Below are 26,250 nucleotides of genomic sequence, written 5' to 3' on the forward strand. Positions count from 1 at the left end.
CATGGGACGTGATTGTTATTTCTATTATTAAGTGTTGATTTTATATTATTAAGTACTTTATTCATGTTTATTTTTTAAAGCGCGAAACAGAATTTGTGCTGTTCAATGCAGCTCTAGGGATGTATATCCCCACCAATGTCCAGAGCAAATCTACACCCTTGTATATACATTATAAATATACACAAAAAGACAAACTTAAATTATGTCAAAACAAACTTTTATTTTGGATGCCATAAATCGTGATTAATATTTGCCCAGCACTAATATATATATATATATATATATATATATATATATATATATATATATATATATATATATATATATATATATATATATATAATTTGAATATATTTAAAGGATTAATTTAAGAGTTGTAAACAAAAACTATTATTCTAATAATGAATCATTTAGATTAGGCCTTGTGTGTGTGTGTGTGTGTGTGTGTGTATGTCACTAATGTTCCAGAACTTAAATAAACAGTCTAACAATATACACTAAAGGATGAATTTAAATCAGCACACACTGCAACCTGACCTGAAGTCAAGATGAAATGAACACATCTAATGCAGCAATGTGGTGTCTTATAAGGGTTTGACAGCTGTCATTTGCACAATGCCTTTTCTAAACAAAATCAGTGGCCGAGCACAGTTGTTTAACCTCTTCTCAAATCCTGAAATTTATGAGTGTTTTGCAATGGGAGCTAAACCGGGGAACATGATTTATGTTTCATGAAGACACGTCACTGTTTATATATGTGAACTAGCACAAGCTGGTAGTTTGTCTTTGGGTGTTGTGTAGGTGGAAGGTGATGTCATCTAACACTTAAACTTCTGATCCAACGTGAGGTGGAAAATCAGTTCATGGGACGGACAACCTGCTCAGTTCACTAAATCTATGCTTACAAGTGTCAGATGTTGCATACATGTCTGTCTGCATGTTCTTATAGTTTATATGGTGGAACACGGTACTACTAATGACAAGCTCATAAATCTTATTTCTAGAGAACGTGCACTGTAAAATAATAAGCTTGCTACGTACATTAAGAAATGTAAATGTCATGCAAATGTCGTCTGCTCTTCTCACTTAAAGAAATACTGCAGTTTTTTTTCTAAGAAATAGGCTTATTTTACTAGTACTCTACAGTTAGTACACTTAGTTAGTAAGACATGTGAGTTTTATAATTTTTAAACCCACTCAGCCGATGTCCAGGTCTGGAGGGAGCACTTTTAGCTTAGCCTATCATAAATCATTAAATTGGATTAGACCATTAGCATCAGGCTAAAAAAAATTCAATAAAAAAAGTGTATAAAAGATAAGTTTTCCATTTAAAGATTGATTCCTTTGTAGTAATATCATGTGCATACTGATATGTACAAAGACCCATATGGCTAGGAAATATACGCTCTTTCTTGCATAATAATCAAGGAACTTTACAGTCATAACATATCTGGAGCTTGCGCAATGGTATTATGCAGCGCTGATGGCTAGTTACCTAGCCGCTAATGCATAATGTTATAATGCCTGCTTCAGCCATGGTACAGTACAAAGTTTTTTGATCTTAGTCATATCAACCTAGAAAATAGCAACTTTTTATATTCCATCAGTCTTAGTATAAGATATAACTATAGAATGTTCTTTAAACAAATTGGAGTGAGGTGCTTATAGCCTGATTATCTTTACTATGCTAAGCAAAGCATTGTGCTAAAAATGTGTAAATAGTTAATTTTCCCATTTAAAGCTTGATTCTATAGTTATGTCATGTACAAAGACAGGCGGAAAACAGACCATTATGGTTAGGAACTATAACTTTACTGTCATTCTGGCAAAATAATCAATGAATTTTAATGCCATACCATGGCTGGAGCAGGCGCAATTGTATTCAATGGAATTCAGTCATGGAACATTACGAAGTTCTTTGATTTTAGTCTTATCAACCTAGAAAATGTCAACTTTTTATTTTCCATCAGTCTTGGTATATGATATAACAGCAGAAAACTCATTAAAAAAATTTAAGATGCTAATGGTCTGATTCATTGATCTTTGCTATGCTAAGCTAAGCATTGTGCAACAAATGTGTAAAAAGATATGACTACAAACTATATTCTCATTCTGGCATAATTATCAAGCAATTTTACTGCCATATCATTGCTGAAGCAGGCACAATGATATTACTTGAGCCGATCTCTGGATCTGCTGGGTGCACTTTTAGTTTAGCTTAGCATAGCTAAGTTCTTTGATCCAAGTCATATTGACCAAGAAAATAGGAACGTTCTGTCCTTCTTCAGTCTTGATATAACTAAAAAAAGTCTAGCTTTAAATTTGAGTGAGATGCTAATAGTCTGATTCAATGATCTATGCTATGCTAAGCTAAGCTAAAAGTCATCCCATTACACCTGAAGGTCGGCTGAATGGATTTAAAAATGTTTAATCTTAACTGTTAAACTCCAGGGGACTTGTAAACACTTCCAAAAAAAAAAATAAAATAAAAAAAAACATCAACAAAACAAAACAAAACAAAAAGTGTTTCTTTAATTTTTAATTTAATTTCTAAAGATCTTTCACCCGTAGCAGGGCAGAACATAAATACTAATTCATAAATCCATTACTGCTCCTGCATTCAAAAATTATGATCCTGTTCCAAACTTACATTCTTCTGCACACCACAAACAAACAAAGCAGCTTTAAATAATGTTGACATTTTAATGTCCATTCAGTAGGAGGCAGTACAAAACAAAAATATCACCAACTTTTTTTCAAAATATCTTTAATGTTTTACAGTATGAAAGAAAAACTGTAAATAATAATAAAAAAGAATGATTTATTTTTGGTGGACTATCCCTTTAAGTCAGGGATGTCCAGACACGGTCCTGGAGGGCCTTTGTTGTGCAAAGTTTAGTTCCAACCCCAATCACACACACCTGGGCTGGCTAATCAAGCTCTTACTAGGCATTCTAGAAACATCCTTGCAGGTGTGTTGAAGCAAGTTGGACCTAAAATCTGCAGGACGCCGGCCCTCCAGGACTGAGTTTGGACACCCCTGCAAAGTAATCTTATGACCACCAGATGGTGCCACACAGACAAAATACATAATAACATGCATTTTTATATTTCATTATTTGCAATCATTTCATTGTTTAAACCCAAGTCAGATGACTTAAAAATGACTTATCAAAAAATAAACATTTGTCCCTATATGCCCCTTTCTGTTTAGTCTCAGGTCAAATGAAAAATACAAAAATGACTTTGTGAACACATTTAATTGTGGAAAATACACAGATTTGAAATACAAATTCCATTTTAAATTTGTATATTTAAATATCCAACAAGTTCACAGGAGGTCAAAAATTTCATTTCGAATCAAGTAAACTGTGATGTGACAAATGTGGTCTCCTTACATGTTACATTACTGTACATGAATGACAAAAAACAATATTTACAAGCCATGCATTGTTAAAATGACTCTAAATACGCTGAGAAATATAGATAGCAGCTGTACAGCCAACCTGTATTGCTGTTTTCAAAAGCATATATCCTGGTACCTATAGAGGGAAAAACAAGTTAAAGAAACCTTTATCCAAAAAAAACAACATAACATGTATGGAAAACAATAAAATAAAACAATAAATAAATTAATATGCAAATAAATAAATATAACGTCCAGAAATTCTTGTATAAATATATAAATAATTAATAGTGTAAGCAGGTAAATAAAATATATAAATTAAAAAAAAAAACTACTTCCAGTTTAGCATTTTCTTACTCCAACATTTGTGTATTTTTTTTTATTTACTTGCTCGCACTATTTATGCAGGAATTTGTAGATTTTTATATACATTCATTTATTTATTTGCACATTTATTAGTTTATTGTTTTTGCAGGTTTCGTCCTTAATAAACATGTACATTTCCCATAAATCAATCAATCAATCAATCTATAATATAAAACTCACCGACTCAGCATCATGCTCCAATCCTGTGTCATGATGCTCTATTTCATCATCACGAAATTCTTTAATGAGCTGATTGAATTAAAACAGTTTGATTAGGTTTTTTTTTTGCTCGAAAATAGACACATGCTTTTTTTTAAAAAAAGATGCCAATTAAAGAGATGGTTCACCCCAAATTATTCCTCGCCATTTATTTACCTTACCTAAAGAGATTGTTTAACTAAAAATGAAAATTCTGTTATCATCCTTCACTTATCTAAAACCACTTTGAGTTTCTTTCATTTGTTGAATGCAAAAGAAGATATTTTAAAGAACGTTGAAAATTAGTAATTATTGACTTCCATACTATTTGTTTTTCCTACTATGGAAGTACAAATGTATTCTCAGACTATTGTATGATTACAGTTGAACCACTGAAGTCACATGGAAAGTTTTGACAAGGTTTCGCAGGTGACTGGGATTTTATTGAAACGACATGTGGGTGAGTAATTAATAACATTATAAATTATTATATTTTCTACCTCAATTTCTGTAGGGTTGGGCGATAAAATGGGTATTGATATTTATGGACCATACATCATTGTCAATATTGTAATGTAATGTATTGTAATGTGTATTTATATAGCGCATTTATTGTGTATGGCCGTACACCCAAAGCGCTTCACAATCATGAGGGGGGGTCTCTCCACACCACCACCGGTGTGTAGCATCCACTTGGATGATGTGACGGCAGCCACAGGACAACGGCGCCAGTGCGCTCACCACACACCAGCTATTGGTGGAGAGGAGAGACAGTGATAGAGCCAATTCGGTGGAAGGGGATGATTGGGAGGCCATGATTGTAAGGGCCGATAGAGGGACTTTGGCCAGGACACCTGGGTTACACCCCTGCTCTTTCACGAGAAGTGCCATGGGATTTTTAATGACCACAGAAAGTCAGGACCTCGGTTTAACGTCTATCCGAAAGACGGCGCCCACTGCCAGTTTAGTGCTTAAAGTACTTAAAGTGAATATTGTTTTAAAAAAATAATTGGTATGAAGTTTCTGTATAAAGTGCTATAGTTTTATTATAATGTGGCTGCTGAGCACGTGTCTTGGAAGGAATGCCAAGAAGGGTGTAAGTTTGTCATTTCCAATGAAGGCATGCAACTTGCACAATGTGCACATGGGAGTGACGCTCACATGGTGTGCAAGCGAAGCACACATATGGAAAGCCAAATGGGTCAAATCGCTTATTACCAAATGCGTGTCATCCTCAAAATGTTGGTATTTTTGACGTTTAATACGAAAATACGGTGAAAAACACTGTGTTTTGCAGTGCATTTAATGTTGGTAGATTAAAATTAAAAATGATTTTAATATTCCTAAATGCATTGTTAATAACTATTAAATAATTATCGGTACTAAATGATATGAAACATGACATCGTAATATTTTTTTTGCAACATTGCCCAGCCCTATTTCAAAACAAAACAGTTTTAATAACTAATTTCTAATAACTCATTCTTGGCCATGATGACAGTACATAATGTATAACTAGATATTTTTGAAGATACTAGTACTTTAAGTGAGATTTAAAGGCTCTACTAAGTTAACTAGACGAGTTAGGGTAATTAACCAACTCATTGTTTAACAGTGGTTTGTTCTGTAGACAATAGGAAAAAATATTGCTTACGATGGCTAATAATATTGACCTTAAAAGGATTTTAAAAAATAAAAACAGCTTTTATTTTAGCCAAAATAAAACAAAAAAAGACTTTTTCCAGAAGAGAAAAATATTATTGAAATACTGTGAAAAATTCCTTGCTCTGTTAAACATCATTTGGGAAATATTTAAAAAAGCAAAGAAAAATTGACTTCGACTGTAAATGTGCATGCTCAGTACTGGTATTACCTGTAGTAACTCTGTGTATCTGTCTGGATCGGCTTCCATTAGTGTTCGGATTTGGCTGTTGTAGTGCTCCGAGATGCTTTCCTCAACAGCCACAGTGCAGGCCATGGCTCCTTCCTTACCCAGAAGAGCCGTACAAGCTCCTGAAACCACCACAGTCAGAGCTTATTATTACAAATTACAATGCAAAAACAAACAATTAAGCGCGTCTACTTAAGAACGTACCTAATGCAAACCCAGCGATATTCCACAGCGGCAACAATAACGTCGGTCGAACACGATGCTCTCCCAGAATCTCGTTAAACTTTTCCAAATGTATTTTCTCTTGGTCCCACATATGCTGCAGGTGTGAAAGGCACATTTACAACAGCTATTTTATTAAACCTGGTATACAGTTGAATTATTAGCCCCCCTGAATACTTTTCCCGCAATTTTTCACAGTATTTCCTATAATATTTTTTCTTCTGGAGAAAGTCTTTTTTGTTTTATTTCGATTACAATAAAATGATTCACAAAAAAATTTAAAACTGCTTTTGATGTAGCCAAAATAAAACAAATAAGATTTTCTTTAGAAGAAAAAAATGTATAAGAAATATTGTGAAAAATTCATTGCTGTTAAAAATCATTTGGGAAATATTTGAAAAAGAAAAAAAAAATCTGTATGTAAAAGACAAAAGACAGACATACCTGAATTAGAGGCCCTGTCTGAGTTCTTCCGAGAACTGCCATTTGGCCAGCGTAGATGCGATTGGCCCCATACTCTCCTGCATGGTCAACCCTCAACATACGGTCCAGCATGGCTTTCTCCTGTTCATCACGAGGTGGAGGAATGACACTGTATCTTCTGCATGACACTAAGCCATTAACTGCACATAAGAACAGAGTTACTTTGCAAGACAAGTTCGCTTTGTCACTGAATGCATGTTTGGGCACACCTTCCAATTGTTTATTAAGATTTATGTCACTTTTAAAACTGTAGTAATCACATCTGTAAAATAGCACAAATTAGGGCTGCATGATATTGGCAAAATCTGACGCTGCAATATTTTTCTTTTCTGCGATATTCATTGCAATATTAATATTGTTTCAACGGATGATTTAAAGAGCTCTGTACTATCTGACAAAAGTCTTATTTTAAATAATATTTAATATTATTTTAATCTTTAAGAAATTATCTGAATCATTGAAATACCGATGCTCAAATGATATATTGAGCAGCCCTAGCACAAATACACTTTTGATGGAATTTAGGCAAGTAAAATGTAATAAAATCAATTATTAGAATAAGAGAGCAATCATGTCTTCAATTATTATTATTTGCTAATGTCATTGTATGCTAAATTTAGAAAAGGTTACAAAAGCATTAACTAGATAAGGGACATTACACCAGAAATGTAAATTTTCACTTAGAAAAAAATATGACAGGACCTGACCTTTAGGCTTGTCTTCCTCAAAACAAAAAAAAAATCATACAAAGCAAGCATAAAATCATACAATTCAATGATAGGACGAACTCTTGATGACTATCAGCTTCTACATCAACTGATGTCACTTCCTTTGAGTCATAGCCTTAATGGTGTATTGCAATTGTACATTTATTTGTAGTATTTATTTGTAGAATTTATTCATAATTTCTTGCTTTTTAACAATTGATGTTAACGATAATAACTTGCTATTTCTGAAGTTTTTTTTTCTTCTAAATAACAGTTTTTAGCATAACAAAACTATTAAAGCTGGACTGAGGATAAGAACAATGACAGGGTTTGTACTTTTGTAAAGTGTTTTAATAAAGAAAAAACAATCTGAGAACCATATGAATGACATATTCCTTTACAGGGCAATTCACTGAAGACATTTAGGTAAAGTTGGTTTTATATTCGGACCTTCAGACCTTCTCTTTAGTAATATAATTTCTGTTTCTAATTTTTGCAAATTCTAAATAGTGAAATCATATTAGCACCTAATGACTATCAAAGAACAACATTGTTCACAGTCAAATAACTAGTGCTAATGTTGTTTTCAAGTCATATTTACATGCTCATTCAGACTGAATATTTAAAGTAGGGTAAACAATAAAGGGAGCATTAAATGAACAAATGTGCGAATATAAAAACAACTTTAACTCAATGCACAAGGCAACTATCCATCCATTATATATTTTTAGGATGAAATACTATTGATTTACTGTATTTATGTTTTTATTTTAGGAACAGATAATGTACGTTTCTACTCGAATATCCCATATATGTACTAAAAAAAACCAAATGTTTTCATTTGATGTGACTGAAAATCATAGTTATTCCAGCAACTCTCCTGAAATTAAAACATTTATATTTTGTAGTTTAAAAATATATAGAAACTGCATTTTATTTTACAATTCGGATGAAACTATATTAGCAGTTTACAGAAGAAATAACAACAAAATAGATGTAAACAACATCATCATGTCATAAACTTTTCATCAGAACAGTGAAACCTTCCCAAATCCTATGGCTTTTTTCACAGGACTATTACTAATATTATTGCCATATACAGTCCATAAGCTAAAAGCTAGCATTTATAACTAGTATTACAGCTGAAGTTGGAGGACTCGGAGTTGTTTTCTTGACATGAGTAACGTTATGTGATCGCAGCTGTCATAAGCTCACACACACATACAGTACATACACGCCTTACCTCTGTTTACTGCACGACAGTTCCATACGCTTGACGGGCAAAAAACACGACTGAGGTCAAGTCTCACAGCACACTTCCCGGCTGTCTGCATTTCTAATACAAAAATACAATTATCTACCGCAGTGTAAAGACAGATATATTAGAAGTGAAGGTTGTGGCGCTTGTAAGTGACGTCATCGAAACGTCGCTACGTTCGTGCACGTACTGTTGTGGGTGGTTGTGTGTGATGTTTCTGGGAATGTGTCACGGAGAAAACGGTTTGTGGAGACAACGATGACAAACAACGGAAGCTGTGTGTCAAATTAAGGTATCGAAAAAACATGGCTTTTGGTGTTTTATTATTTGAATATTTGCTGTAATATTTAACTTTTTGGCCTATAGGTGGCGATCTTACACGCAAATGAGTCCAACTAGTACATGTCAAGCAATACAAAACATTTATCAATATGACAGTTAAACTTACAGTGAGTTTAGCATATAACATGTAACCTCTGGTTAAAAAAAGCTTATTATAGCCACTTATATTTATAGGACATTCTGCCAGAAACGTTCATTATCTGTCCTTACATTAGTAGGCAAGGCAAGTTTATTTTTAATAGGCCTAGGACATTTCATACACAGTGGCAATTCAAAGTGCGTTGCATAAATAGGAATAAAAGGGACAAGTATAAGAAAAACAAATGAAAATGTGTTATAAATGAGTGAGAAAAAAAATACAGTGAATAAAAGTATTTTATCCCCAAAAATTTCTAAAATGTCTTCTGTGAGTTCTGTAAAGGAATATGTCATTCATTTGGTTCTCAGATTGTTTTTCTTTGTTAAAAACACTTTACAATTGTACAAATCCTGTCATTGTCTTTGTCCTCAGCCCAATTGAACCTACAGCTTCAATAGTTTAAGTTATGCAAAAAAAAAAAAGTTATTTAGGGGGAAAAAAAACTTCAGAAATAGCAATTTAATTTTTTTTCTATTAACGTCAATTGATTAAAAACATAAAATTATAAATAAATTATACAAACAAAATACTATTTTAGGCCTACTGTCCCCATGTTTCTGTCTGTCAGTCTTGTCACATTTGCATTAACTTTAACATGAAATGCGTGCAATACACATTTAAGCCTATGACTCGAAGGAAGTGACATCATTTGATGGAGGAGAAACTGACAGTGATGAAGGATGTGCTCTATCAGTGATTTTTTTTAAGGAGGACAAGTTTAAAGCTCAGGCTTTAAGTTTTTTTCAAGTGAAAATGTACATTTCAGGTAGAATGTCTTATGTTTACTCTTGCATAAATATACACTTCTAATTTTTGGTTAATATAAGAAGAAAGTATTTTATTAAAAACTATTTATTAAATTAAATGGGTTAAAATGTAATATTAATGTCAAACATTTAAACAAGACTCTTCATGCTCACCAAAGCACTAAAAATACAATATAAATGGCAAGATTGTGTAATATTAAATCAAATGTACAGGTAATTTATTCCTGATTGAAAGCTGAATTTTTAGCATCATTACTCTAGTCCTAAGTGTATCACGATTCTTCAGAAATCAATCCCTTATGCTACTTTGCTGCTTAAAAAAAAAAATATATATATATATATATATTTATGTGTGTGTGTGTGTGTGTGTGTGTGTGTGTGTGTGTGTGTGTGTGTGTGTGTGTGTGTATATTAATAATGTTGAAAACAGTAGTGGCATTTCATATTTTTGAGGAAACTCTGGTATATTCAAAAGTATTCTAAAGACAATTGTTATTCATCTAGGACACATTAAATTAATCAAAAGTGACAGTAAAGACATTCATAAACATAATATTTCTGTTCATAAAAGAATTTTTCTTTCTAGCTGCATTCCAGTACTGGAAAACATCCACACACACTCAATGTGAATATATTTTATATAATAATTTATTCCCGTAATCGAAAGCAGATTTTTTTTAGCAACATTACTCTAGTCTTCAGTGTCACATGACCCTTCAGAAATCAATCTAATATGCTAATTTGCATAATAATGCTCAAGAAGATTTTTTAAAATTATGATTGATAATTATGATGTTGAACACAGTAGTGGTTTTATATTTTTGAGATTTTTTCACATTTTGTTCAAAATTATTCTAAAAAGCCATTTTTATTAATCAAGGATACATTAAATTTAGGATGAACCGATACTCGCCGATGCTGTGTACCAATTCCGATACATTTTAGATTTGGTTTCAATGAAAGTGCAATTCATTTAAAAGGAGATTTTATTGTTTGCCTGTAGCAAGGATGAACACAAAAATCATTAACAGAAGGAAATTCTTAGCCAAAAATATAAACACATTGTTGACAACCCTGTATTGATTGCCAATTAAGCATGGACATTTAAAGGATAAGTTATCCTTGCGCTGACACGCATCCATGACTTCACACATTACATAATCTAGCATCATATTGCATATTTGGTTTATATATATATATATATATATTCAATATACTGTTAACATATACCTTCTCTGAGTATATACGTTTCATTTTTTTACTGCAAATGTCACGTCCATAACGCTGGAATCAGCCATATATATATATATTAAGACAATAAAGTCAGGTACAGTAGGACAACAAATCACATCCATGTAGTGAAATACTGTTGAGTGATATTGGTGCATGGTATTGGCATTTCATGTACGATATGAGTACGAGTATTTTAACCAAGTATTGACCCGATACTGGTATTAGTATCAGTGCATCCCTAATTAAATTAATCAAAAGTGAGAGTTAAGACATTCATAACATTTCTGTTCATAAAAGCATCCTAAAAAAAAAATATGTCAGTTTTCGTCCAAAAATGAGTCATTAATAAGAACCATTAACCAGAACTAGGGACCAAAAATCATTCATCATAAGCAGCAAATTAGTTATTAGAAAGATTTCTAAAGATTCACGTGACAATGAAGACTTGGTTAATGCTAAAGATTCAAGTCTGAATCACAAGAATAAATTACATTTTTTAAAAGCTTAAAAGTAGTTAGGGCTGCACAATATATAGTTTTATGATCGATATCGAAATATGCACATGTGCACTAGTTACACTGCAAAATCTGCAATGTTCAACTGGTTTTATTATTGACCAGGACCTATATTTGAAAACACTTATGATTTGTCATTGCAGTTTAGTGTTTAACCATAGAGTTACCAAAGCGTTTATCATATATTTTTGTTTTTAGGGTCTGCGACTGAGTGTTTTTTAAAGTCAGGTAAATATACGATGAAAACTGTACAGTGTTATTTTACCATTGATTCTTAAATTTATCTTTCTGAATATTTCTAGACATCCATAAAGTATTTTACTCGTACTGTATCATTGCTTTACTGTATTTATCAATGTTTGTGTTTATAAAATCATCCCATTGTATCTAAAATTATGAATTCTTTCCAAATAGACTTATTCGTTTCATCTTGTGAAGTTATTCTCAATATCGCAAGAAATATTGTAGAAAAATAAAATACCGCAATGTTAGATTTTTCCAATATTGTGCAGCTTTCATAGTAGTTATTTTAAGCTGGCAGCATTTCACAGGGTTACTTTTTTAAATGGAGCTTTCACTTCTAAAATAAAAGAGTATAGTGTATGCAACTTAACACTTGCATAATTGCTCTCATTGCTGTATTTCAGTGGCGTAGACATATGCAATTGCCCTTTGCATTATGGCTGTTGTGTATTTCACCCTTAGTAATTAGTGGAACATTTTAGCAAATCAGTATGTGAACTTCTCAAAGTCATTTTCAGGGTGTATAAACTTTCGTGAAGTGCAGAATGTGATGTTTCATCCAAGTCAGCCGGTGAGTTCCATGGCTTCAGTAGCTATGTCTTAGATTAATGCATACTGCACATATTTCACTACAGTGATAAAAGTGGAGCCTGGTCATCTGAAGAAAGAAAGTGCTGACTGCTATGGAACTGTGATTTGTATTAGGCAAACATTGAACTGTAGGTAGAAGTCGGCCTGTAGAGTTTATACTGCGAGTTAGTTATGGGAATCCGATTCTAGGCCGACGTGACTGGACGGTTTTGGCTTTGAATAATGTGTGAAATGGGGCGTGATGTAATGTAGGAAAGAAAAAAAGTGAGATCAAACCATATGAATTTAAAAGAGAAATACATAACGTGACTGCCTCCGGGAAAAAGAAAATTAGTGTTGTGTTAACACTTGCTGTGTTTCAAGATATGTAAAATCATTTGGTGGTGTAATATATTAGAATAATGTGCTAAGAGTTTATGGTTAGTGGATAACCTGCAATTTAAGCACCACAACTGTATTTTATATGATGAGTTTTTGACATCTTATGCTTAATTGATGATAGTTCAGGTTTGTATATCCATTAAGATGACCTAATGATGTTATTACCCATATTAATAGTCTATAAAAGGCATTAATTGAGCATTTCAGGTCTGCAGGCATGTAATATGTCCACAAATGTGGAAAGAAATAATGTGTTCACCTCCTTTCCAAGGCTCTGGTCAGACAGCCTTAGACATAGCTGTGGTGGAGTAATGTCTAAGAGCTCCGGGCACAATTCTGTTTATTTGTTTGCACCATTGAAGGAGGACAGAACACTCATGCCTCGATGTGTGCTGAGGGCTGTTTGATATATTTAGCTTAAATTTGTTGACCTGCATCAAAGATTGTTGTTTTTAATCTTAAAGGGAAAGTTCAGCCAAACCCGAAAATGCTGTCTTTTTTTTTTTTTTTACCCTTTGCTTGTTTTAAATCTGTTTGCTTTTTTATTCTGGTGAACACATATGGTGATATTTTGATGAAAAGATGTAAGCCTGTAGCCATTGACTTCCAGTATTTCTTTTACCCACTATGTTTTACCTACTATCATTTCTTCATGTTGTCCCAACACAAATCGATTAAGTCAGCCAACCCAGGCTCATTCTGAAAATGTACCCCTATACACATTTCTGAAGAGTGCCAAATTCGTTTCAGGAGGTAAGTTTTTTTTGCAGTTTTTGTTTTTGCTAATTCACCAAAGGCCTCTGTGTACCATACCCTCCTGTTTTTCTCGGGATTCTCCCGAATTTTACAGTTTTATCCCGCTATAATCCCGTAAAGGTATTTTCCCGTATCTCTCCCATATTTTCAGTCTTTCTCTGAAGGGTGGCAAGGAACATTAAAGAGCCGAGCCTCCCTATACCACCAGGGGCCGCCCCTTGCTCTTAAATGTGAGTCTGTTCTGTGCTTTCGCTTTGTTTAGGCTCGAAAACACTTTGAAATAAATATAAAAACTGCCCGATTCCCCTTCCTTTTTCATTACAGGTGTCGTCACCCCTCCTATGCAATCCTCAAAACAGTCAAACAATGGTGCATGACTGTCAGCTGAGGCGCTCTATAGTGATAACTAGACGCTGTTTCACAAAGGGATTCTGTACACGCGATATGAAGCGAAGTGAAAGTCTGGGTTTTGGATACGTGTTTGAACCGACATATACACATAATTAATAATAATAATATCTAAAGATGTCAATCTTGGTGTTTTTTTTTTCCAAACACAACTAATCTTTAGTTGAAGATTAAACTAATCACAAGATTAAACTAAGATTAAACTAATCAGAACTGTCTTAAATGAGCATAAAAAGTTAGGAAAGCAGTCGAATGCTTTCATTATAATGAGTTTTAAAGTGACACCTGTTATTTAATGTAATCAAACAAAAAATATAGATTAATAAGAGATTCATTGGTTGCTCACAAGTTATACAGTGAAGATACGGCTAATGAGATTTGATAGCTTGATTCTATTTCATTATAATACCTATTAACTTTGATGTTTGCTAATGTATTTGCTGCTAATGTATAGATTTATTTTTTCTTTTGTAAATAATAATACTAAAAATATTACTGTCCATTTAACTGTTTATTTACAATGAAACAGCTCCAAATGAACTGTAATTTGGGGATTTTTTAAAGGAGGAGGAGGGGGGGGGGGGTCCCTTATTTTGGTGGGCATATCCCTTATTTTCACTTCCCAATGTTGACAGGCATGGTGTATAAGCCTTTTGAGATCTGAAATTTCTATTGCAAATTCTCTCGCTGTCGACTGACTGACCGTTTGACTGACCCACCTTTCTCCTTCCCTAAACCCAACTGACAGCGTTTTCAAAAGCAATCCAAAAAAAGAAAAGCCCTCGTAGCAGTCTTATTTTTTTTTTTTTACCACATTTTCAGATTTTACCACATTCTCATCCTGTTATTTGTTTATTTTATTTTTTGGCTTTTGTTTTTGTCTTACCTGCTTTCTGGAATTGTTCTTCCCAGGATTCAAACCCTGTGTTCGCATCGTCACAGTCAACTCTTCTCCATGTCATAAGTCCACCGACGGTAACAGCTGGTAACAGCCGTCCAAACATTTGTAATTAGTCAGCTGGTAAGCGTGAAAAGAAACGGCATTATAGCCCGGTAGCATAAAGACGAAATTCAGCCATACATACCTCTGGCTACATTATTTGAGATCTCCAGAAATGCATATAGGGCTACATTTTCAAGACGAGCCTATGTTAAAGTTACCTTAATCGTTTTTACAAATTTAAGTCGATTGAACACAAAAATATTAAGTTGTCTCCCCAACAATTGTGTTGTTTCAACTCATTTTGAAATAGTAGCTTGAACAAGCATCAAACGCAACTTTTTGAGTGAAGTCAATGGTTACTGGTTTTCAGATTTCTTCAGAATATCTTCTTTAGTGAAACTCATAAAAGTTTGGAACCAGTTAAGTGTGAGTAAATAGAATGAAATTGTAATTTTTGGGTGAACTATCACTTTAAGTATTTTTTTTATTAGTAGCTAATGCAAGCAAGCATAATGCAAGCACAAGTAAAGAATATGTAATTTCAAGCTTTTAAAAAAATTTTTTTTTTGCTAATGTGTTGCAGCTGATTACTTTAAAATACACAAAGTGTATAATTAAATGCACATTCATGTTTTTAGATGTTAGACAATTTTTGATTGCTTAATACTTTGAGGTATATAACCTCTGGAATCTTCCAGATTGTTTTTGAGGCAGCGATGTGTGTGCAATTTTCTTACCAAAAATTCTGGCGGAAGAATGATGTAACAAACCATTTCAACATCAAGCTGTGCTATTTTGTTATAGATTTATTTTGTAGTTTTTGTGTGCGAATATTATCGATTCACCACTATTTTAATTATGCATGTTGAGACCTTGAATGGCAATCACAATAGTTCCCTAATTATATTATGTTATGGTATGTTAACTATGTACTTATGTCAAAATAATAATTGGATAAAGTATACTTATTGTATTCAGATTTAATTGCAAAATACTTACTGAGGTGGGATACAGGTAAGGTTAGGGACAGGTTTTGTGGTATGGTTAAGTTTAAAAGTGAGTTAAGCGGTATGAATAGGCAACACAGTATAATTATATATGTAACAACAACATTAATTACAGATGAAATTGAAAATTGAGACATCCTATTTTGTGTTTGCATCTAATTAAATTTACAGTAACTTTAATATGAAGAAAACTTATTAAATGTATACAAGTCTAGTTTAATATTACAAATAACTTGAAAATTGTCATTGTAATAGCACAATAGCACTGACATACATAGCATGTAAATATAAACCTATATGTATATTTGTCTTCATAGCATGTTGACAATGTAGTTTAATCAAAAGCAAACTGAGCATGTGCGCAGAAAAAAAACATAAACCCATGCCCCACACACATACCTCCCCTGCTTGATGCTGACATGCTGCTCTGCTCCCGGTGTACTGTAAGTCTTGTGTGTGAACATGGATGCCAAAAATATAGCCGCGCTGCTCATGTGTTGTGAAGCCGGTGTAATAGCCTTTTATGCAGAGTTGTCAGCACATAGTGAGTTTTGCAAGTTGACAAAACAAAGTTTAAATAATATGATGGTGATCTTATTTAGACTAAGCATGCCTCCTGATAGATTTTTTTAGCATGAAGCTAAAAGTGGGATGATGAGTCAGGGAGGACAGACTAAATAAACCTAATTCTCGACCATGAGTCGGGTCTAAGACAACACACAGATAATTCTATAAAACACGTTTTTTTTTGGTATTCTATAGAATTGTCTTTAGCAGTGTTTCTCAAGCTTTCTTTCACTCAGAAAAAGAACAACCATAATGACTGGTATTGAAATAAATAGTAGGCCTAATAAAGCGACTACACAGATCACAAACAGATAAATTCTTATTATTATGAAATATTTATTATTGTCAGCTACTTTAAACATAATACATAGTTTGAACAATAACACACTTACAGGTAAAAAAAACCATAAATAAAACATCAACGTTTAAATTAAAACGTGTTTTTAAACGTTAATAAAAAATGGCACTGTTGTTAAAAAGTTAAAAGAAAACTGCTGTACTTAAATGTAAAGTATTATCATAAAATAGCCTATTCATCAAAACCTGCAAATGTTTCCCGGACCTCATAAATATAATTAACAAAGGGACTAAATACATTAACAAAGGGACTAAGCCGACAAGAAAATGAATGAATGAATAAAGTAATAGGTCCCACTTTATATTAAGTGTCCTTAACTACTATGTACTTACATCAAAAAATAAATACAATGTACTTACTGTGTTTATAATGTATTTGAGAACACTTGTGGTGCTTTTGAGTTGGGATAGAGGTTGGGTTATGGACAGGTTTGGTGGTGTGGGTAGGTTTAAGGGTGGGTTAAGGTGTAAGGGATGGTTAACAGTGTATTTACAAATGTAATTACAAAAGTTAGTTACAGATGTAATTACATACATGTATTTAATCAATCATAAGTACACAGTAAATACATGTATTTACACAATAAGTACATTGTAACAAACTATTAGTTTCTATGTAAGTACACATTAGTTAAGGCCACTTAATATAAAGTGAGACCAAGTAATATATTGTCTATGTTTGTGTTGTTAATTATGGTACAAAAGCAAGACTTAATTCTCTCTATATAATTATTTCTTTAACAATATCTCATGTAAATCATGTAATAAACTGATCTGACAGTCAGTGACATTGGCAGAGTGTAATTACACAGAGCTTAAAGTAAGTTTATAGCTCTTAAATATTTGATAAAAAAACTTTTCATGTTGTTTAAATAATAATTTGTAATTCATTGAATTGCAGTACTGCACCATTGAGATTATATTTCAGGTAATTAAGGAATGTTTAACACTGACAAATGTGTTAAACTTAATAACTGTTCATATTCACTTATATATATATATATTTTTTTTAAAATATGTGTTATTAATTTATTTTAGATACTTACAAATAGGCATAAATAAGACACATTTTTACTATTAAATGTTTTTTTTTGTTTGTTTTTGACTCAAATACATCCAGAATTTTTTAATGTACAATGTAAGTACAATGTAAAACATGGATATACACATTAGGTACACATTAAGTGCTAGTACATAGTATAAAGACACTTAATATAAAGTGGGTCTGAAGGATTAAAATCACCTGCGAAGCCCAGCAGACTCAGGGGAAAAACTGCTGCATATAATAGCCTGTGGTCAGGAACTGGGTTACTTGCTTGCGCCTGTTACGCAACCCTGGTGCAAGTTTGGAAATTGGTCCAACACTTTATTTTACTGCTGTTCAGTGGTATCCCCCTGGAAAAGCAAACCAACTCATAAACGCAACGACAACAGCACAAGAATCAAATTCAGATTTAAATTTGCATTGTCTCTTCCAGTAAACACACACCTCTTTTTATAGTCCGCTATTTAAACTAGGGAAAGGAGACATTTTACCGCCAGTATTGGACCGTTTGTCCTCTGAAATGTTTCTTCTCATCTGCAGACCTTGTTAAACCGCTCGAAAACAGGCTGCTTTTGCAGACTGTGTGATTTCAGCAGGCCGATGTAAGCTATTACATGCCACTGCATCTGTCTGTGCCTTTTTGACAAATAGACTAGTGTAAGGAAAGGTGTCAGAGGCTTGTTTTGCATCTGCACCTGGCTGCGGGGTTCATGCTTTCATGTCCAGACAGACCTCAGCCGACTGGGATGAATCAGATTTCACAATGAGCCGGCAAACAAGCAAGAGTCTGCACATCACAGGCAAAATAATATACAAATGCTTATTAGTAATGTTTAATTTTGACACAGACGCTTCTGTCTCCACCAGCAGATGTTTGGAAATATTGTCTGACACAAAAGACTGATGCAGTGTTAATGGAAATACCTTAAGACAAATTGAGCTGATATAAATAAATGTTTTAGTTTTTTAAAGTGCAAATTGCAAAATCTACTAAAAATCTAAAGCGAGTTCTTCTATATTTAAAAAACAACATAAGTTTCTGACTTTCTTTGTAGTCAAAAAAAGCAGCTTGCATTGAAATAAGCTTTATTTTTTAAAATATTACACATTTCCAATGCATTTTGGGCAACTGGATCACAAGTATTATTACAAGTAAAGACAGATTTTTTCTTAAAAACAGTTGCATTTAATGGGCATTCTCTTTATTGGCACCTAAATTTGCTGAACTCTGTCTTTTTTCTCTTAAAACTCCTTTTATTTCTTGAAATGTGCTTTTTAGAGTAGGTTTTATTTGATTTGATTCGACTTCTATATGATCTTTTTAGATCTATTACTATTAATATTTTATGTGTTTTGTTCTCATTCATCCTTGTATCTTTTACTGCTGCACATTTTATATCTGTAAGGTGCCTTGAGATGGTATTTTTAAAGGCACTGTATAAAAATAAAGATTATTATTTTTATTATGAACATTATTATTAATGTTCTTTGAGCAGAAGGCATTTGTACAGTATATACTTTTTTCCCCCACAGAATTTTTATTTTCACTAATAATATGAAACAAGCTTAAAAATATAGGCGAAAATGGGAAAAACAAAAGAATATGGGAAGCATCAGCTTTTGTTTCTGACAATTAAAGCCACAAAACTACACAAAACTTTGTTGGTTTGTATTAGAACTCTTGTAATATTTAATTGTATTTACTGATTTTTTTTAACCTTCATTTCAGACATCAAAGTATAAATTCCACACTGTAAAAAATGCAGGGTTCCACACAATTCATTCATGTTGTTCCAACACAAATTAAGTTAACTTAACGCTTTTAACAAATTTAGTTGGATTGAATGTAAAAATGTAAAAAATTAAGTTGTCCCAATGAAATCTCAAGAATTGTGTTGTTTCAGCTCATTTTAAATAAGCAGTTTGAACAAGCAAAAAAAGTTTATGTAATCAGCATGGAATTCGTTATTTAGTGCCACTCAAAAACTCACATAAGCCTGATCAGATTATTTAGGGTTTATGTAAATGCTACTTTTAGATTTATCAACCAGAAAGATTTAATTTAGCAAAAATGTATGTTTTTTTACACTATGTGTGTAGGCCTCTAAACATTATATTGATGTTTAAAATGATATATGCATAACGTATCTTCATATGTACAACATTTCTGATGTAGCCAGTTTGCTCAGCAGCTCATCTGGTACAGTATTGGACTCCTGATTTAGAGCACTCACGAGGCTGGTAAAACACGGTCCAACAAAAGAGCTCAAAGCTGAGCTATAACAGTGTGCATCAGCATGTGTGTTTTAACCGCTGTTCTATATAAGATGTCTAATCTCTATTATAGATCAGTGGTTTTAACACTGTTGGTTAGGTTCAGAGCGGGAACTCTATTTCCAAACACATTTAGCCTTAACCTTTTGGCACTACTGCTTTCATTTCTCTACTGCCATTATACATTCAGCAAACAATGGCTTCTTGTAGATGTGTCATCTGAAAAGTGCAATCAAATAGTTCAGGTTTTGCAGAAGTGTAGGCTCCAATGAACCTGGACTGCAACTACTGAACCATATTGTTCTTGATGTACATCAGCAGTGTCCAGCTTATAGGTTATGCATAATTAGGTCCCAATTTACGCTTAGGTTTTATTAGTTGATGTTTGTTCATGTATTTACTAACGCAAGCTATGAATGAACAATACTTTAACAGTATTTATTAATCATAGTTAGTTTGTTGTTTGTGTATTAAAATTAGTGATTCACCACTAGTCTGAGGCTGAGTTGTTGGTAGAATAGCAATCACACTTGTTCCCAATTTATATTATGTGTCTTTAATTATGTACTTGCGTCAAAACTGAATACTTATTGTATTCAAATTAAATTGCATTGAATGAAATTTTCATTTAAGAACTATAATGTTTTACATTTGCACTTACCATAGGCTTAGCTGCTGCATTATCATTCATTTGTTTTCCTGCGTCTTAGTCGATTTTAGAGGTCACCACAGCAGAATGAACCACCAACTATTAAAGGAATTTACGCAGCGGATGCCCAGCCAGCTGCAACCCGGTCACGGTCACATAATGAGGACAAGGAGGGTTATCTCCTTTCATCAATTTATTCAAACAAGTAATGCATTAAAACCTGGAGAAGCAGGTAAGTGAGAGTCTTTGCAGTAGAGCTAATGAATAGTTATTTACGTTGTAAACAGATAGCTTCAAGCAGACATGGAGTGTAAAGTCACTCCCCGTAATGATAGCTTTGTTCATCCACAGGTTTGAGAGAAACATCCACAGGTTAAACGTTCGTTAAAGAGGGGGAACATCCATGGAAGCAGGACAGTCAGGGAGAAGGTAAGGTGAACTGTCAGACATCTATCCCAGCCACTGACTGACTGGAATCGCTGGGTTATATGGGAAGTGCTGATGATGGGTGCAGGTGTGTCTAATTAAAACCCAGGTGAAAGTGCTAGGGCGTGATGAGGGGTGGCAGAAGATGGGATGCGATGATTGGTGCTGAGGGAATGTAATGGTGAGAGAGAATGGTAAACTGAGCAGCAGGAACGAGCCGGGGATGTGACAAACCCAGTATTGGGAAACACACACACACACACACACACACACACTGAGGCTGCGTCCGAAACCGCCTACTACTCAGTAGGTACTGCATTTCAATTTAAACGTACTACTCGGCCGTTAGAAAAGTACGTTCTATACAGTATGAATGTGAAAAGTATGAATGGAATTCGGACGTACTACATCCGCCATTTTGTCATGGTAATGCGACCTACCTGCGTCAGTTGCGTCGATTTACTTCCATTCATGAATTCGCTCGAGGGGCATCATGGGATAGCGCAGCATGCATGGGATGCGCACTCCGAAATCTCGCTGGAAGTAGTAAGTCATCCGGGTACTTCTCGCATACTGATTTTCGAATTCTATGAATTCGGACATACTACTCGGCTCGCATACTGATTTTGGCGTACTATATAGTATGGAAGTATGCGGTTTCGGACGCAGCCACACACTCTACAGCTAATTTATTCAATTGCACCCAGAATTGAATAAACCCACGCGAACATGGGGAGAATATGTGAACTCCGCACAGAAATGCCAGCTGGTCCGCCCAACAATGAACCAACAATGAACAACTTTTTTACCATCAATACACATTAACAAAGATGAATAAATACTGTAATAGATGCATTGTTCATTGTTTGTTCAAGTTAGCAAGTACATTAACTAACATTGAATAATACAACCCTATTGTAAAGTGTTACCCACAGCCTGTTTTAGCAGTGGACGTTTTAAATCAAAATCTCGAGTGTTACATGCCAATCGAAATAGACTTTTTAAACTCTGGGTCAAAGCAGATAGAAAATACCTGTTCCTTCTAAATGTTCAAATCTTACATTAAATACAAACTTTAGTATGCTATAATAATTTATTAGTTTTGACCCCAATAATACAACTGATGGTTCTCATTTCTGACCACAAAATAGAGTTGTTTGATTACACATCTTGCCTTTGCCATGAACTACAAAAAGTAAGAAACACTTCATTTACAATAATGGGATTAGTAACATTATATTGTCAGGATTCAGCATTATTTATTTCCTTTGTCTCATATTAGACCAGACTTGTGACCCATTGTTGGGTCATGACCTACCAGTTAGATTATATAACACTCAAAGTTAATACTGTTCCAAAGTTCAGGAACTCTACCACTGACATGTTTAAAAGGTGTGACTATAAGCGTAGTATTTTTTTCCCCTGAAAACCTTCAGTTTTAATCTGCCATGACCGTCAGGGTGTGTTTAAGATGCCTGAGCATCTCTGTCATAATAGAAAACTGAAATATCTTTTTTTCTGGACCATTAAATGCAGCACAAGTGGACTCATAACAGTCAGCTCATTGAACTGTGACTTTTCTCAATAACATCTTATTTTAAGTCATGACCTAATGTTTTCTGGTTTAATTTGTTCAGAAATTCATGCAGGAGGAAAAATATTCAGATTTCTACTGAAAGTATCCTCTGTTAAGTCAGTGTCGTCTCTCCTCTTCTGTACAGACGGCAGCGCAGCCCATCTGGATGACAGCTGGGCCACTTGTTATAAACAAAACCATGAACAGTAAAAAAAAAAAACAAAGACAGTAAAAAAGTATCATTTTGGAAAATGCAAGTTAAAACCTTTTATGTTTAATTAAAAAAATACAATTGTTATACAACTGCTGTTTTCGATATAGCCATACCAGCACAGCTTTACATGTATAAAGACGTACTACACTAAACAAAGTCTTGCTGTCTTACTTTTTTGTTGTTGTTGAATCAAATGAACTCTTCAAGTCATCTCAACTTACATCAGATTAATTAAAAATATTAATTTAAAGTTTGTATAACTTAGAGAATGTACTTAAAACTTGATTAACTTCAAATAAATTAAGCTAAAATAACAAAACAAATAACAATTCATATTATTTTTATGGTACATAAGGGCACTGTAATTATCAGAGCCCATGTAAAAACATCTCAGTACCATCGACAAACAATGCAGAGTATTTAAAATATAAAACCAAACCCAAAATGGTTTAATAATTTGAAGCATTTTTAGAGCTCCATCTGATCCTAATTAGCTGTGGAAAGTAAGAAAATAAAATATTCAGACGACACTACAAAAAAATGTTGATCTTCGTTCCCGGTTGTGTTTCGTTAAACACTCTCGCTCTTTGTGGTCAAGCGCTCATAAAGGACTCATAGCTCCCGCTTATTCCTCAGTCCTGCAAAAATATTTTTAGCCAAAGTACGCCAATAAACATTAAGTCGTGTTTGTGTAGCATGAGTCCGTACCACGAATTATGTCATAAATGAATGGATGTACGTCACTGAGCAGGGGTGAGTGGGTGGTATTCTCCATTAGATTACAGGACAGGCTCCAGTGAGCTGTCTGCGGGCCGATCCCACGGATTTCCACAAGCTTCTATTTTGGGCCAGAAGGCCTGCTTATAGTTTGTTCAAAGCCACAGCATCCTATTAAAGACAGTTAAAGTAATTGGACGATGTTTACACAAAGACAAAGACTTGCCACGGCATTGTTCTTGAATTTGCAGCGTGCAGGTTTTCCGTATAGATGCATGTATGTTGGATAGCAGCTTTGGAGTCTTCAATCAGGGAGTCTTGACCGTGTGCCCAGCCTTTGATCTGAAGTCGGAGAATAATAAAAGGCAATAACCTTAATGATGCATCGTCCTGATGTTGCCCACACATGCTGCCTTCCTCCGTTCCCGTTTAAAATTGCAGTGCTCCCTTAAAAATCTGATTTGTAAATGGGTAGATTGACAGTATAATAGATAATAATCTTTGAGGAAATGACAAACGGTGTTTTAGGGCTGTGAGGGAGGGCCACCAGCGTTTGCATGTAGACTATAACAAGAATAACACTCTAACACTAAAGTATTCATCAACATTTGGACTTAGAACAATACTCACTTAAAAAGTGCTACAGAAAAATGACACAAGTGAAGTAACACACAGATTAACCTTTCCATCAACATATATTTATGTTAAGTGTTTAAATTTTAGTGCTAATAGTTTTCTTTTTTTGTATTATACTACTGAATGCAATGTAAAATATTATTATTTTTTTGTGTACATTGTGCTTCTTTTGTTTTACCATGTTTAGAAAGCTATTGGCCTTGTAATGATATGTTAATGTACATTAGCAAAATTTTATAGGTGGTGTTTTTACATGTTTAAGCTTCTATTTAAAGTTTACTGAAGCTTCTGTATAACCGTTAATGGAAAAAGTATACTGTACTGAGAATATACTGCAATTTTACTGTATTTTCCTTTTTTTTTAAAGAAGGAAAATTCTGAAGAAAATGGAGAATGTACTGGCAGACAATTACCTCTTCATTTTTTTACGGACATTTTACAGAATTTTCTGTTTTTTGAAATGAAGGAAAATCCATAAAAGAATAAAAAGCAGAAAATGTCCTTGTTTTTTTCTGCCAGTACAATCTCTTTTTAAAAAAAATTTTTAGTGTATGTTTGTGCAATCTTAGAGTCACTTTTTTAAAAAGATAATTAGATGTGTTAGTTAGTTACTTTTTGACAAAGTAGTGTCTTATGATAAATATTCGATTTATAGTTTAAGTTAGCCCTAAGTTTGTAATGTATTACTTTTTAAAGTTATTTTTCTTTTAAACAGAAAATAAGCTATTTTGAAAGAAAACTTTTTGAAGAAAGCTGGAAACCTCTTACCATTGATTTCCATAGTGTTTGCTTTTCGTACTATGGATATCAATGGTTAGTTTTCAGCTTTCTCCAAAAAATATTCTTTAGTGTTATAGAATAGAGAAACTCATCAAGGATTGAAACCACTTGAGGGTAAGTAAATAGTGAGTAAATGTTTATTTTTGGGTGAAGGATCCCTTTAATATTTATATTGATCAGTGAATAATGTTTACGGTATACTTAAGCAAGCTTGCTTTATGTTCATCGATTAATTCTTAGATTTGAATTAAAGCTAGAATTAAATCTGTTCATGATGTACAGGCTGTTTCTCTATTCCATGAACGCAGCGAACGGACTTGCAGTCTTGTGGAGAACCGTCTTGCCAGGTTACATCAGAAGAACGAACTCTGGAGACCGTGAGAACAGTGAACTTTAATAATAAATATATATAAAATATACTGTATGCTGCTCTTCCCACCTTCTTTATTAGGCCGCAATGACTTCTGGTACTTCTCGAGCGAGTTTTGCGCTCAAGTCTGCATCGGTGCGTCCTCGATTCTTGCGGTCTTGAGTTTTGTAACTGATTTTTGGCAGTTGATAATGACGTTACACGAGAACACAAGGATGCAAGATCACTGAAGAACGCATATTGAGAAGTTTCTTTGTAAAGACAAAATCTGTCCGATTTTTTAGTCTCTGTAGTATTTTATTTTGTACTGTGTGTGCTGTAATATTTATGATGATAATATGTAAATAATATGTATTTTTTGTATTTTTCAGTGAGCGACATGTTAGCTAATTGGTTACACAGTTGTCTCAGAGCAAGAAGGTTACTCTTTCCAGGAAGCAAGAAGTCCAGAATGGACCAGGAGACCTTTCTGTATGGAGTAGCACTTTGGTCACAGGCGGATTGTTGATACGATATCTACAATTTTAGATTATGTAGCCAGAGATACATCAGGCTGCATTACATCTTTAAAACGAATGCTACAGGGCAGTATGACATCGCTAACGGCTTCTGCTACCAGCTTACCTCCTTGTGGACGGCTTTTCCAGTGTTACCAGTTTGCCCAGTGGCTCGCCGTGTACGTTGGGCGGACTTGTGACATAGAGCAAAGTTGACCGGGATGATGGGGTTCGAGTCTGGCGAAGAGCGGTTCCAGAAACCAGGTAAAACAAAAGCATTGTTTTA

General features: G+C 33.8%; 1 protein-coding gene and 1 long non-coding RNA gene across 2 annotated transcripts; one reads left to right on the plus strand and one right to left on the minus strand.

The window, feature by feature from the left end:
- Positions 1-2,750: 2,750 nt before the first annotated feature.
- On the minus strand, positions 2,751-8,685 carry coq7 (coenzyme Q7 homolog, ubiquinone (yeast)). The gene is given in 6 exon segments (NM_001083011.1): positions 2,751-3,542; positions 3,953-4,021; positions 5,844-5,983; positions 6,066-6,180; positions 6,528-6,706; positions 8,517-8,685. Coding segments are annotated over 6 exon segments (672 nt in total). The 5' UTR covers positions 8,608-8,685; the 3' UTR covers positions 2,751-3,464.
- A 22-nt stretch (positions 8,686-8,707) lies between these two features.
- Positions 8,708-25,027, plus strand: LOC101885660 (uncharacterized). The gene is given in 4 exon segments (NR_170240.1): positions 8,708-8,823; positions 20,810-20,980; positions 21,100-21,177; positions 22,896-25,027. It is a non-coding gene; the product is annotated as an uncharacterized LOC101885660 (long non-coding RNA).
- Positions 25,028-26,250: the final 1,223 nt, after the last annotated feature.

The sequence above is a fragment of the Danio rerio genome, chromosome 6 (genome assembly GCF_052040795.2).
Source record: "Danio rerio strain M-AB ecotype USA chromosome 6, GRCz13ab, whole genome shotgun sequence".
NCBI lineage: Eukaryota > Metazoa > Chordata > Actinopteri > Cypriniformes > Danionidae > Danio > Danio rerio.